The sequence below is a fragment of the Mastigoproctus giganteus genome, chromosome 7 (genome assembly GCF_048544385.1).
Source record: "Mastigoproctus giganteus isolate SK-2022 chromosome 7, ASM4854438v1, whole genome shotgun sequence".
NCBI lineage: Eukaryota > Metazoa > Arthropoda > Arachnida > Uropygi > Thelyphonidae > Mastigoproctus > Mastigoproctus giganteus.
Window position 1 is genome coordinate 60,401,891 of NC_143581.1, and position 15,655 is coordinate 60,417,545.

At 36.9% G+C, this 15,655-nt stretch overlaps 1 protein-coding gene across 1 annotated transcript in view; it reads right to left on the bottom strand.

Moving 5' to 3' along the window:
- Nucleotides 1–15,655, bottom strand: part of RabGGTa (Rab geranylgeranyltransferase subunit alpha) — a 141,537-nt gene that overhangs the window by 74,101 nt on the left and 51,781 nt on the right. Inside the window, exon 7 of the mRNA XM_090378331.1 lies at nucleotides 5,372–5,454. Within this exon, the coding sequence (XP_090234457.1) occupies nucleotides 5,372–5,454 (83 nt within the window). The remainder of the gene's footprint in view (nucleotides 1–5,371; nucleotides 5,455–15,655) is intronic.

Here is a 15,655-nt window from a genome sequence, read left to right on the forward strand (position 1 = left end):
ATACTTGGATTTCAGGAAAGTTTGTGACACTGCTGCGCATCGAAGATACTGTACAAATTGGAGCAGTATGGTATTAATGGCAAGTTGCTACTATGGATAAAAAGGTGGTTGAGTGGGAAAAAAATGATGTGGGCAAAGCATGATAAAAAAGTGCTATTCCATCTACAATGAAAATGCTGTTTGGTTCACAGTCAAATCCATTAATGTTGAAATCCAATCCCAAATTGTGTCTGGATTATTTGACGTACTTTCATCATAAACAGATTTGAACACAATATTGTTTCTATTACAAGCTTTTCAAGCCACCCATTACTATCTGTAAAATTATCAATGTTTAGTACTTTAACAAAACTCTGCTTTCTCTTTTAATATTAGCATTAGTTAAGGCATATGATGCAAGAAAGAAAACTTATACAGTATCAGCCAAAAAAAAAAACATTTGGAGTGACCGGAGCACTGCTCCAGTCACCTCTCAACGAAATCCGTTAATCTTGAAATGCGGTCCTCGTTTATTGGATGCACTTTCACCACATACACAGACAAACACAATATTGTTTTGATTACAAAACTTTTAAAGACACTCATTACTAGCTGTAAAATTATCAATATTTAGTATCCTAGCAAAACACTCTGCTGTTTTGTCTTTCAATATTGGTCCACTTATTGGCAAATTTCTGTGACAGACACCACAGAACTGTGAGTAAGTCAAAAAAATTTTTTTTGATGATCTCTCTAAAAGTTTTATGAGAATCCCTCCAGATATTTATGTTGCCATTTTCAAACCATTTCTTTTGCATCACTTCCTTATTTTTCAAAGTTATCTGGATCTGATTCTTGTAACAGTGGTAGTTTTCAGCCAGTCTTTCATGGAACATTCAGTGTCTTCTATCACTTTGATTTTTGTCTGCAGCTGTGATGTGTTTATTTTTTTTGTTTGCTGACATCTCTGACATTTGTTACCTAGCGCTTAGCCAAAACTGACACAAGTTAGCTAAATTGCAGAATAAGAAATGGGAGGTCATGTCCCTCACCTGTGAATTTCAGCATTACATTTTTGTATGCAGCCATCTATAGAATAAACTAAAGTGTACTGTAATGAACATGTACTACATGTATTTGTGTTTTGTTTTATTTTATTTTGCTTTTTGTTTGTTTATTTTGTTTTGTTTAACTGAAATTATGTATGTTTCCTAAGAGTTCTTTCCCTTTAGTCAGATACTGTATGTACATATGTAGACAACATCAAATTAATAAATTAATGCCTTGAAAGATGAGATCTGACTCGTTGAATTTTACCAAGTCCAGTCTGGTTATCAATCCTCGTTGATAGTCAGTTATTTTATATATATATATATATATATATTTTTTTTTTTTATTATTATTATTTTTTTTTTAAATACAACATTACTGCTCATGTTGCAATTCACAAAGGGGATAAGAAAGTTGTTGCAATTTACAAGGCCTCCCTCCTACTGGTTACACTGCATTTACATTTTCCCTTAGTGAACAGAAACAACAGCTGATGCCTCCAAGTTATATCTCTAAACCAAGTTTTACATTAACCCAACCAGTTCTGATAATATTAGTTGCGAAAAGAGGATGTTGGGAGGTTGATGGTTGCCTGAGAGAGAATAACTAGCAGGAATACGGTATCTTTTTTAAGCTAATTCATCACATTTTGGTTGCCTACAGAGGGTTTTTTTTTTTTTTTTTTTTTTTTTTTTGTTAGTTGTTGGCACATCGGCTTCTGCGGCCATAATGCACCTCCCAAAGTTTTTGCATTTTACCCTGATCCAAGCCCGAGGCGGGATTCAAACCCGCAACCTTTGGGTTGCCAGGCAGGCACTTTACCCACCTGGCTAGCCTAGTCGGCCCTACAGAGGTGGTAGGGCCGACACTAGTAGAGATTTTACTGTATATCTAGTTTTTTCTTGGTAATATACCCATTCTTCTGCTTTTGAGATTTCCATCAGTTATATCCCTATTTTATCCATTGATTCAGTCAAGTTTTCTGGGTATTTATTTGATCCTAAATTATCTCTTTAAAAGTCATTGTGAACAGGTTAGGCCCTCCTCCTTTGGGTTTTTTGCTCCCTTAAAGTAGCCTCGTTAACGATTTCTAGTGGATTTTGTAATCTTAAAGTACTTTTCCTTGTGTTAGGGTTGATAATTAAGTTCCAGCAGTTAGTTTAAAGAAAGCCAAATGTTAGGATGAAAAATGGCTTTTAATATTTTTCAAAGTAATTTGCCTTGAACAGATATACTCTTGTGAGATTGCTCATAGAACTATTGTAAACATTTAAATTCATTTGAATTGGCCACCACCATAAAATTGTAGTCTTTTCAGTAACGATTTGATTTTGGAGAACAAGACAATCTGGTAGAGGTAAATCAGGGAAATGGAGGAGGGGAGGGGTTAATATCCACAATCCCATGCTTTCCTAAAATTGATAATCAGTGCAGAATGCAGCTTAGTATTGTGCAATAGTAGTAGGGGGCATGTGATGCAAGAAAGCAAGCTTATATAGAATTAACCAAAAAAAAAAATTTTCACACAACCATTCCCTCTAAAAATTTGTCCAGTTCCTCCTTGAATTTATTTAAGCTAACAACTTCCACAACAACAGATGGAAATTTGTTCCAGCAATTAACCACGCGCAGGCTAAAGGCAAATTTACGCACATCTATTCTACAACATTTTTCCTCAATTTGAATTTATGCCCCCTCGGGTTCGTAATCTGACTGAGCAAGCAAAAGAATCCCATCAGAATTCAGTGTGCTCAACTCATTCAAAGCCTTATACACCTCAATCAGTTCACCTCGCAGGTGCCTGGTCTCTAGCCACTGCAATTTGCAGAACTTTAAGCCTTTCTTAGTAAGAAGATCTCTTCATTCCCCTCACCAACCTTGCTGCCCTTCTCTGTACACGCTCAAGCAACTCTACACCCTTCCTAAAAAGACCTCCAGACCTGTATACAGTACTCAAGGTCTGACCATTGCCTTATACAAAGAGATAATCACCTCCTTTTCCCTACTAGCAAACTTCCCATATATCATTGACAATAACACATAACCTGCTCAAGCAGCCTGTCTGCATTGCTCAGAAAACTTCATATCTGACTGCAATCACTCCCAATCTTTTTCATTTTCTACCACCCCAAGTGTAGTACCACACAGTTGGCATGTTCCTCTGGGGTTACTACTACTCATATGCAGTACTTTGCATTTGTCAATGTTAAACTTCAGTTGCCACTTCTCAGCCCATATGCCCAAATTTTCTAGATCCTGTTGCAGTAGCTCACTGCCATTACTGTCATTCAAACCCTAACAATCTTTGTATCATCTGCAATCTTTGACACTAAACCTGATATACCTTCATCAATATCATTGATAAATATACAAAACAACAGTTCCTGTTGTTTTGTATATTTATCATCCTGTTGCAGTAGCTCACTGCCATTACTGTCATTCAAACCCTAACAATCTTTGTATCATCTGCAATCTTTGACACTAAACATGATATACCTTCATCAATATCATTGATAAATATACAAAACAACAGTGGGCCGAACACCGAACCCTGTGGGACTCCACTAATAACATTAGTCCATGAAGAGCAGGGTCCATTGATTACCACTCTGTTTTCTTCCACTCAACCACCCTTTTATCCATTGTAGCAACTTACCCTTAGTACCATACTGCTCCAATTTATACAGTAAGCTTTCATGCACAACATTGTCAAAAGCTTTCCTGAACTCCAAGAATATGATATCAAAATTATTTTTTGCATCTAGTTCCTTTGTAACCACATCATAATATCCAATTAAATTTGTCAGACAAGAATTTCCCTTAACAAACCCATATTGTGTCTCAATTACTGCTGCAGTCTTGTTCTAGATGATCCTGCAATGCATCTTTAGCCAGTGAATCCATTATTTTACACATTACAGAAGTTAAACTAACTGGTCTGTAATTATTCGTCCATGGGGACTCCCCTGAGTCTAAGGTTGCTCTCATAATTATGGCTAAGGGTTTGCTTAGTCCCTTTGCCACCTCCTTTAATATAACTGGATATATCCCATCAACCCCAGGTGCCTTTCTTATGTTTAACTTCAGCAATTTCACCTCCACTTTGCTCTCAGTTATTATTATGAAATCATTTAGCTTTCTTTTAGAGTTTTGATAAGCTTCTGGCTTCCACTTCCCCACAGAATTCCTCCTGTGGGAATGTAGAGGCAAAATACTCATTCAGTTAGTCAGCTACCTGAGTAGGATCATCAACAGTCGATATCGATATCAAGTGGACCAATCTGATTCATCCCCTTCCTTCCACCCCAAGTGCCTTCCTTATGTTTATAAGTAAAGAAGTCCTTGCTGTTTTTCTTAACATCCTTTGCCAAAGATTTCTCGTAATCTGCCTTCGCTTGCCTAATCTCCTTTGTGACTTTATTACAGACTAGTTTATACCTGCCATAGGCTGTTGTGTCACCTGATAATTTAAATGCATCCCATGCATTTTTCTTCTCTCATTAGTTCATCTGACATCTATTTAGGCCTAAACCTTGAATGCTTCCCACTTTGCTGTTGGTAACATCATCAGTTGGTCCCACTGTACAGGATTTAAAAACTGTCTGAGACCACTGCTGTCACCTTTATGGAAGCAAAAACCCTTCCTTTACTCCTGACGGTAATTATATCTTTAAGTGAATCCCGCATCAGTACAATGTGATCACTGCCACTAGTGGTTCCTTTATGTGCAAATTCTTAATACATGAATAATCACTGCTGATAATCAGATCAAGAGTATTGCCCCCTCTGGTTGCCTCTCGAACATGCTGCTGCAGAAAACAATCATCTAGTAAATCCACAAAAGTCTTGCTAGTGTGTGAATGACCAACCCACAAGTTCCAGTCAATATCTGGGATGTTAAAATCCCTCATTATAAGACATTCTGATTTACTGGCCCACTATTTCTCTGTACAATTGCTTGTTGTACTCATTACAGTCATTAGGCTTATAACACACTCCTCCTCGTATTTTTGCTTTCCCAGTGCTTATGTCACACCAAACTGACTCAACATTACACTGTCCACCTATGTCAACTGGATGCACTTCCTTAGATTTTGTTTTTCTTAATTAACAGCATAACCTCTCATCCCTTCCTATCGTGCCTATCCTTTCTGTACATGTTGTACTCCTCAGATTCCAATTCAAGTAAGTACTGGATCATATGTATGAACTACAGTGTAAATGCATCTGTCCTCATATGACAGATAATGAAAGCAGTATTATCATAAAATAGTAGGAAGTAAGCTATAACGGGACTGCACTATTATAGACCAAATTATAAACACAAACAGCAATAACTTACCAAAACTGGTCTGGAAAATAGCACAGTTATTCTAGGATTCACTCTCCTTACATAGAGAAGATGAATATTCAGAGGTATTTCACCTAAAAGTAAATGCTATATTTGAAATTATGGTTAATTCCACTAATTCTCATCCTTTCACCATTAATTAATAAATTCACTAGCTAATTCTCATCCTCTGAATTTCAAATGGTGTACTGATTTTAATAAATTTTAAAATATTTCTCTATAGTGCCCCAATGGATTCCAGTCTGGTAAGCTACAGTGGTGCAGTATGCATAGGCTTCACTGTTTTACTTGTATAAAATTGAGTGATCCTTAAGTACAAAGTACAGAAAAATATAAAAGAATGTAAAATGAAGATATAAATAAAATATCAAGTAGTATTAGAGATTTGCTAAGGGCAAAAAATAAAAAAAATATAGGCCATTTATTAACTCTTTAAAACATAAAGTATACAGATGAAAACACTTAAGTGTTTTGATCTGACACAAGACTGTCAGATCAAAAATCTGAGATATATATCACAGGACTTTTAATATAGAGCTAACTGTCTATATCAGGGCTGTTTAAATCTCTTAACAGGATGAGAGCCAATATTTGTTTACACTTTTATTCCAAACTTCACCCATACAATATAAATATTTGGACAAGAAATAATTCTTGAGTATATATACCAGCATAGCTGCCAAATCTCTGAATTTCAATTGGAGAAACCATTTGTATTATTCCATTTGACCTTTCTCTGTCTTGCAATAATATTCCTCCATCTTTCTGCAAGAACTTAAGTTTTTCTTTTCACAAAAAATAATAACACTACATTAAAATTTAACTTTTTTATTTTTTTTTATTTTATTAATTTCTGCTTTATTTTGTTAACATGGCCACCAGGTACTATGGTAGTCTAAACTGCAAAATGGAAACCAGGATTATAGTGCTGTTCTCTGTTAAGTGCAGCCATTTCATAGTTATGAAGATAATTAACAATATCTTTCAGTAAGATGTCATACATATAAACAATATATTCCACGTATTGTAAAATCTGAAAAAGATAATGTTTGCCTTGTGTAGATGTCATTTTTTTTCGATTTCAAATGGTGGGAAACTCAGTGTAATCAGACATTTGCAAACAAATAAGCATTAAAAAAAGCATTTAAAAGCATGCAGTTCACACAAATAATAGATTTATTTCATGATATCACATGTGCCAAATGTTTATTTGCATCTTTTGTCACAGAACATGATCTTCCTCTGAGTTGAGCTGATCATGCAGGTACATTGTTCAGAAATATGTTTCCCCACAGAGAAATAGCAAAAAGATACAGTTGCTGAAGAGAAGATGAGATACTGCCCAAAAGTTATGTGAATGGTTTCAACACAATGATATCAATAAATACAATTTTTATCCAACAAGGTGCTGTTTGAATATACTTTTGCAATAGGTTTCTCATCATACATCATTCCATACTGCTGTATGCAAAGTAGTTCAGCGAAGTCATGCTCTGTGATTTTTTTAAAATGAGCAATTGAAATAAAAAATAAAAAGTTTGCATCAAGTTTCATTTCAAGCTTGGTAAAACAGTCTCATAAACATAATCTGTTTATAAAATTTCATGCCTTTGAAACAGATTCTTTATCAAAATTGCAAATATTCAATTCAGGGCAGTTTTCATAATTCAAAGGCAGTTCTATGGATTCTGGCCAGAACCAAATGTCTGTGGTCCCCTATTCTTTATTCTCTAGTCTTTTTTCCTCGCTATTTCTTCTTGTTTTCAAAACTGAAGCTCACAGGAAGAAGAATTAAAGATATATTGTGATTTAACAAAAAACAAAAGCAGATAATGTTGTAGAGCAGATATCATCATTTAAGGGCATGAAAGGTGATATAGTTGTACACATTGGAACTAATGATATTAAAAGTAGGAGATTAAGGACTTAACAAGTACAAGTTAATGTTTCGCGAGTTAGGATTAAATTTGAAAGTGTGTAATTCTGTCCAGACACAACAGAAGGGAGTACATGTTGAGAGCCTTGTCAATCAAGAGAGATACTGAGGCCCAGTAGAGACCGTGCAAGGCTCATAGGGTAGAACTTGTTTCTCAGTTGGAGCTGTGCTTCTTAACAGGACTGTTTTTACAGGGATGGGTTGGTTGATTGGTTGGTTGGTTATTAGGATTTTTATGGTGCATCAGCATCTAAGGCTATAGTGCGCCAAACAGGGATGGGATACACTTAAATAGAATGGGTAACACCGCATCGATAGCATCAGCAAGAATACTTGCTGATGTTATCGATGCGGTGTTAGTTGGATCAGAAAACTACTAGCTTGGGAGGACATACAGACTAATAGATTAACTAGTCACAGGCAAAGGAAAAAGTGATTCTTGCACTGCTTCAAATGGAACATGCAGCAGCCTAGAGAGCAAGGTGTTAGGGATTTCAAGTCCTACTGTGGGTCATCACAAACAAGAAAATACATGGACTGTGTTAGAGTAACTAAGAGTAGGAAAAGGTGTATATACACTAATGCTAGGAGTACAGTAAATAAATTTCGTAAAATAATAAGAGGAGTTTACCTCAATATAGTGCATAGAACACACTTCCGTATGATACCCTCCAGAAATTAAAACGGAAAAAACAAAAAAAACCGACAACTTACCGGTACATTAGAGTAAAATATAAATAATTAAATAATCAATTTAACACAATTCAAATCAATTTAAAATAATTAAAAATCAATTTAATGCAATTAAAAGAATCTAACGAAAATATTCAAAACGAATTTCCTTACTGAAGCTGACAACGCTTTTCGACCGTATGTCGTGATCACAGGAATGAAAATTACCGAATTGGTTTAAACCTGATACTTAAATAGAGATTATTTGTCTTAGCGCATTCGCGTAAAGGTCCACGCATCGGAGATCAAATATGGCCGCTGAACATTAACAGAATTCTCGTGTAATTTAATTTCAACGGTTTCTGCAATTAATAGTCTCGTATAATTACGTTGAACGTTAAGTATTTTGGCCTCGTTAAATAAGAAAGTATGTTTTTCGTTAATGGCATGAAAGGCTAATTCTGACGCTGCTGAACGAGAAGCATGAACTGAGGCTTCATGTTGATTTATACGAATATTAAGAGAAAATCGGGTCGAACCTTGATAAGACGAGTCGCAATCACCGCAAGAAATGTTGTATACCAGATCATTAATTTGTGTTTCGAACGCTGAAAGAACCGAGCGATTGTTCAGTATAGTGTGTAACTTCCGTATTGGCCTAACTACAATTTTAAATTCGGTATCTTTAAAGAATCTGTTAAGCTGTTTGTGATACTGTTCAACATATGGAACAGAAATAAAGTATTTTTTGATATTACTATTGTTGATTGGTGTAGTATTTTGTATCCTATCCTTAGCTTGTACCCTAATTCGGTTTATGATCAGAAGTGTGTTCTGATCCAACTAAGAATCTGCTAGTTAATATTTGTATTTCTGAGTCCAAAGCAGATTCCGTCGTTGAATATTTATAGGCATTAAGAAATTGATTAAAGATAATCGATCTTTTGTAGGTGAACGGGTGATAGCTATTATAATGAAGAAGCATACCGGTGTTTGTAGGTTTTCGATAGATGCTAAATTGTATGTTATTCGAGTCCCGGGTAAGCGTGAAATTTAGAAAGTTTAATGATTTTGTATCCGTATCCTCCCTTTCCAATGTAAATTTGAGTCTAGAATGAATATTATTAAACGAATGTAAAATGTCTTGGATAGTATTACTATCGGTAATAACTAGAACATCGTCTAAATACCTCCCATAGTGTGATATGGGTTCGAAAAGGTGTCAAATGTATCTGCTCAATCGTTGAGAGATAGATCTCTGACTTTAAGCCACTCAGGCTCAAACCCATTGGTAATCCAAAAATTTGTTTGTACACCTTGTCACGAAAGGTGATGTAGTTAGCCTCAACCAACAGTTTAATTAAGTGAAAAATTTCCTTAATAGGTAGCTTCGTATAATTAATTGGTGTCGAGTTTTTATTTAACATATCCCAAATAATATCTAATGTGTATTCAACGTTTACATTCGTATATAATGAGGTAACATCTAGTTAGAATAAATTGTCATTGTCGCCGAGTCTACAGTCTTTAAGCTTATTAAATAATGTATCGTAGTTCTTAATCCCAAATTGTATTACCTGTCTAAAGGGTTTTATAATGTTATATACATGTGTGGCTAAGGATGAAAATGCCGAGTTCCTGTAGGAAACAATAGGTCGAATAGGAAACCCAGTCTTGTGTAATTTTACCTGACCGAAAAGTGCAGGAATATTGTATGTTCTGGACTTCAATTCCTTTAACCGAACCATAGTAATGTAGTCGTTTTTTCAGTACGTGGTTAACGTTTTATTGTATTGATTGACCAAATTGGTAAACAGTGAGGGGGCTACTTCACAATAAGTGGAGGTATCTGACACAACTGAATCTAACTTATTAATATAATCATGTTTATCAAGTATTACCACTGTATCTCCTTTATCTGCCCTCTGTATAATAATGTCCTTATTGCAAGTTGTCGATTTTTTTGTTTTTTCCGTTTTAATTTCTGGAGGGTATCATACGGGAGTGTTCTATGCACTATATTGAGGTAAACTCCTCTTATTATTTTACTAAATTATTATCAACGTAGAACATATTGAGTAGTACAGCTCTGATTCATACTATCTAAGTAAATAAATTTCATAAATTTGAAGTACTGATTAAGTCATCAAATGCAGACATTGTACGGATATCAGAGATGTGTCGCTCAGATGTAAGAGATGCAGAATTTGAATATAGGGAGCCCATTGTGTACTGAAAGGACAGGAGAGATGGTGGTAATTATATTCTTAGTTAAAAAGAATATTAAATCTAAAGCAGTGCAGTCAACATGGGTTTTTTTTTTTAGTTGTTGGTGCATCGGCGTCTGTGGCCATAATGCGCCTTCCAAAGTTTTTGCATTTTACTCTGATCCAAGCCCGAGGCGGGATTCGAACCCGTGACCTTTGGGTTGCCAGGCAGGCACTTTACCCACCTGGCTAGCCCACTCAGCTCAACATGGGTGACCAGTGCAATGATGAGTCAGTTTGGTGTGACATAAGCATTGGGAAAACAAAAATTTATAGGCAGAATGATTGTGATGAGTACAACAAACAGCTTTAAAGGGAAAAGTGTACCAGTAAAAGTGGGCCAGTAAATCATGCTGATTTACTGGCAGAATTTCTTATTATAAGACATGCTTGTCTTATAATAAAAAATTTTAACTTTCTAGATATTGAATGGAACTTGTGGGTTGGTTACTCACACACTAGCAAGTCCTTTGTAGATTTATTGGATGACTGTTTTCTACAGTGGCATGTAAGAGAGGCAACGAGAGAGAGAGAGAGAGAGAGAGAGAGAGAGAGAGAGAGAGAGAGAGAGAGAGAAGGAAGAGAGAGAGAGAGAGCAATACACTTGATCTGATTATCAGCAGTTGTTCATGCATTAAGAATCTATAGTTAAAAGAACCACTAGGTAGCAGTGATCACAGTGTATTTAATATACTTAAATTAACAGTAAAGGGAAGAGTTTTTGCTTTTATAAAAGAGACCAGTGGTCTCAGATAGTTTTTACATTCTAAACAGTGGTACCAACTGATGATGTTACCATCAACAAATTCTAAATGGGAAGTGCATTCAATATAATAATCACAGACGCTACTAGGCTTTTCATACCAACTAAGAAATACTGTTCAAGGCTTAGACCTAAATGGATGTCAGATGAACTTTTTTTTTTTTTTTTTTTTATGTGAACCCCAAACACGAGAGATATTAGAACCTATAGTACTTAGTACCGTGCTTGGGTTGGAGGTTGAGAAGACGAAAGAAGATATTTGTTGACACTGGACTTGAACTTCTGTAGATTGTAATTTTCAGGAAATACGTATGAAGGAAGGTTGTTCCAGAAAAAGGCAGTTGAATGAATAAATGAGGAAGATGAAAAGTTGGTTCTGTGGGTTTGAAGTTGGACAGTAAATGGATGTTGGCTGGTGGCTGCACGTGTTCGGACTGTTTTGAAAGAGAGAGAGAGTGGGAATTATAGAAGCCAATTCGGAAGAACAGTGCCCATGGAAGTATCTGTAGAAGAGGCATGCAACAGAAACAGTGCATCTATGAGAAAGCGAGTGGAGAGACTCTGTTAGAGATGAATCATTAATTAACCTAACTGCCCTCTTCTGAATGGAATCAAGAAGCCTGACAGAGGTTTTGGGGGCACCACCCCAGATGTGGGAACAAAATTCCATGGCAGGGCGGATTTGCGATTTATACAGAGTGAGCAGCTGTTTGGAAGAAAAGTAATGCCGAGAGCGAAAGAGAAAACCAAGTTTTTTTAGATGCAGAGGAAGCAATATTTGTAATGTGCTTGTGCCAAGAGAGATTAGAAGTTAGGGTAATCCCCAAAAGAGATATATCATTTTGCCTAGAAATCGGAGTGTCACTAAACATAAGCATAGGAGCAGAAGAATCCTTTTTGCGAGATATAAGACAAGACTGAGTTTTAGAAGGGTTGAAATCAACTAAGTTGTCTTTTGCACCACTGGAGAATTACCTGAAGATCAGCATTTAAGGAATTGGTAGCAGATTTTCGAGAAGTTGAAGCTGATTCAGCAGGACAAGGTTGCTCAAAATGGAAAGTTGAATGCAATGTGCTATCATCGGCAAAACTATGGATATGATTTCCAGTCAATGGAAGAAGGTCATTGATATACAAGAGAAAAAGAGTGGGGGAAAGAACTGAACCTTGGGGGGGACACCGGCATTAGTGGAGAAGTTAGAAGACAGAGAGCCATCTACCATCACCCTCAGTGAGCGATCAGAGAGAAAACTGGATAACCAATTACTAAAAACAGTTGGCAAACCATAAGATGGAAGCTTGTTTAGAAAACCTTTATGCCAAACACGATCAAAAGCCTTTGAGATGTCAAGAGCAACTACTTGTGTTTCACCGAACCTTTCCATTGAATTAGTCCATAAATGGGTAACAAAAACCAGAATATCACCAGTGGATCGACACTGACGGAATCCATACTGGTGATCGTTGATCAGACGGAAGGTTTCTAGGTAGTTTAAGAGTTGGCGGTTAATTGATTTCTCCATTACTTTAGAAAGAGTAGAAGTAATTGCAATGGGACGATAATTGGATGAGAGGGATTTGTCACCCTTTTTAGGAACTGGCTGGATATGAGCAAATTTCCAAGCAGAAGGAAAAACACCTTTGGAATAAGAAAGTGAAAAAAGGCGGCAAAGAATAAGAGTTGTTGTTGGTTTGTATTTTATTGACGCATTAGCATCTCAGGCTATAATGCGCCAAGACCAGGTAAAGAATAGGAGTAAGTTCAGGAGCACAGGTTTTGAGAACAAGTGGAGAAATACCATCGGGACCTGGAGCTTTCTTAGCATCAAGATTCATCAAAATCCTTCTAATATCCTTTTGACGGAAGACCACAGGAGGCATTGAATGGAGCGTGTTGGGAATGGTGGGAGGTGTTTTACCAAGATCATTAATACACGAGCTGGAAATAAAATGGGATGCTAGCAGGTCAGCTTTATCCTTGGCTGAAGTGACAACAGAACCATCTGGTTTGGACAGAGGTGGGAGCAGAGATGGGCAAAAGTTGTGGCCAATAGCTTTGGCAACAGACCAGAATGCTCAGCTACCATTAGGGCAAGAAGCAAGTTTTCTACTCTTAGCCTGTTCAAGCTCTAGTTTGGACTGATTAATAACTGCTTTACAATTGTTGCGAGCTTTGGTGTAGGCAGAAAATGAAACTGAAGAATTAGAAACAAGCCATTTACGATATGCAACGTTCTTCTCTTGGACAGCCTTAGCACATTTATTGGAAAACCAAGGTTTAGATAAAGGACGAGATTTTAAAGTGGAGTGTGGGATAAAGGATTCCATTCCTGCAAGAATAATTTCACTGACACGATCTGAGCAAACGTTGACATCAGAAGTTTTGAAACAGTAATCTGACCAAGGAAAAGAAGAAAAGAAGTCTCGCAGGTCATCCCATTTTGCATTCTTGTAATGCCAAACAACACGAGGTTGGGAATAGCCATGAGATAAAGGTTCCATTGGAGAAGAGAATCACCAAGTTGTGATCTGAAGTGCCTAAAGGACCTCTCACTTCGACCGTGTACTTAGAAGGGTTGTTTGTGAGAAAAAGATCAAGCGTATTGGCTGTATGATTAGGATTGTCTGGTATTCTTGTAGGTAAATGAACAATCTCTGCTAGGTCATTAGTAATTGCAAAAGCCTCAGCATCTCGACCTGCTGGGTCGGTGTGACTAGAAAACGGAAGCCAGCTGGAGTTGTGAACATATAAAATCACCAAGGAAAATTACTTCACTGTTAGGAAAGTTGGACTGGAGAAAGTCAAGTTGCAAAGAGAGGAAGTCAAAGAGCTCCAAGTGATTAGTGGAGTTGGGAGAACGGTAGAGACAACAGACGAATTTGACACAATGAGGTAGAAAGATTTTAAACCAGAGAAGATTCCAAATTGCCAAGTCTCTGACAGGGAATATCAGAATGGACATATGCACAAGTACCACCTTTGAGGCGAAAGGAATCATACAGGGAATAATTTGGGCATCTAAGATGAGCAGTAGTTGAATGAACCGATAACAGATTCTGTCAGAAAAAGTACATGGGGCTTGGCAGACTGCAAGTGGAAATGGACATCGTTGAGATTAGAATTGAGACCACGTATATTTGTGAAATGAATTAGAAAGTCCTTGGGAGGTTTAGATCTTTTCGCAGATAAGATTGCTCTATTAGTTTGACAATTCATGGTGTAATCAATAGTAAGAAAAAGTGGGTGGGACATGCTGTATGAAGTAATGAAATTTTTGGATATGCGTACATGTGGTAAGAATATACCCAGATCCTTGACATAACGTGGCCTCTACAATGCTCCCCGCATACACACTACTCGGACTCCCTCCAGTCACTATCTGGCAGAGTAGAGGTAGCAAGATTATACACTAGCTGATCCAGAAGCCTCCTAGAGAGTTACCAATAGGTTCGGTCCGGTGTACTAACTAGCGGCCAGCCTGCGAACACCGTTTTAGAGCTGTACCCTCGAAATGTAAGGAATATTGGATCTCACCACGACGTTCATCATAACCTCAAAAGTCATCAATCATACTGCATGATGGAAGAGATACGGAAGGGTTGACCGGAACTTAGCTCTAGAGACTAAACATAGGTTCCACCACTTCAAGCCTCCAATAAGCAAAGTGGTGGTATTTCACCGGTTGATGAGAGTCATCTACCACCTAGTACTGCCTGGTAACATAGAGGGGTGGCGTTCCTCTATGTGGTGTGGGCGCTACACCTCCACACTAATGGGACTTGTGACAGAGAAAAAAAAATGCATGGGATACATACAAATTATCAGATGACACAGAAGCCTATTGTAAATATAAGCTAGTCTGCAATCAAGTCACAAAGGCCATTAAGCAAGCTAAGGCAGGTTACAAGAAGTCTCTGGCAAAGAATGCAAAGAAAAGCAACAAAGGCTTCTTTACTTATATTAACAATAAAAGAAAGTGGTTGAATCACATGGTCCACTTGATATCAATGGTTTAACAGTTCAGAAAACTATGTAAGGTGATTTTAATGCAACTAAGCAACTTTGTATTGTAAAAGGCCAAATACTCAGTGTTAAGCTTGGGCTTATGTTCAACTTAGACACAAATAACATTATCCACAGTTCAGCTTAAGGTTCTGATATCTTTTTAATTTATAAAGTATCATCTGAAAAGGTGAATCTGCTATACAGCTAAAAATCTGAGACATACCAGGACAGCTGTTTCGAAGCTTACTGGCTTCTAGTGAGCTGGCCACTTTAGGGAAAGTGCTGAATAATGTATCTTATCTAAGCAAATAGCCAAGCAGAGTATGGAAGTAAAACATAGTTGATATATTCCCCTGTTGAACTGTGTTGAATATTTCAACATGGTAGTGAAATCAACTACAATTTGTATGCTTTTCTGCATCTGATTTTCAATCACAATGATTTTCCCACCAAAAACAGTGGCCTCAGCACTAAAGCTTGGGCTTATGTTCAATTTAAAGACAAATACCATTATCCGTGGTTCTACCTAAATTGCCGATCTTTCTAAATTGTATAGCATAACCTGAAAAGATGAATCTTCTATGCACTTAAAACTCTGAGATGCCACCAGGACAGTTATTTCAAATCTTAC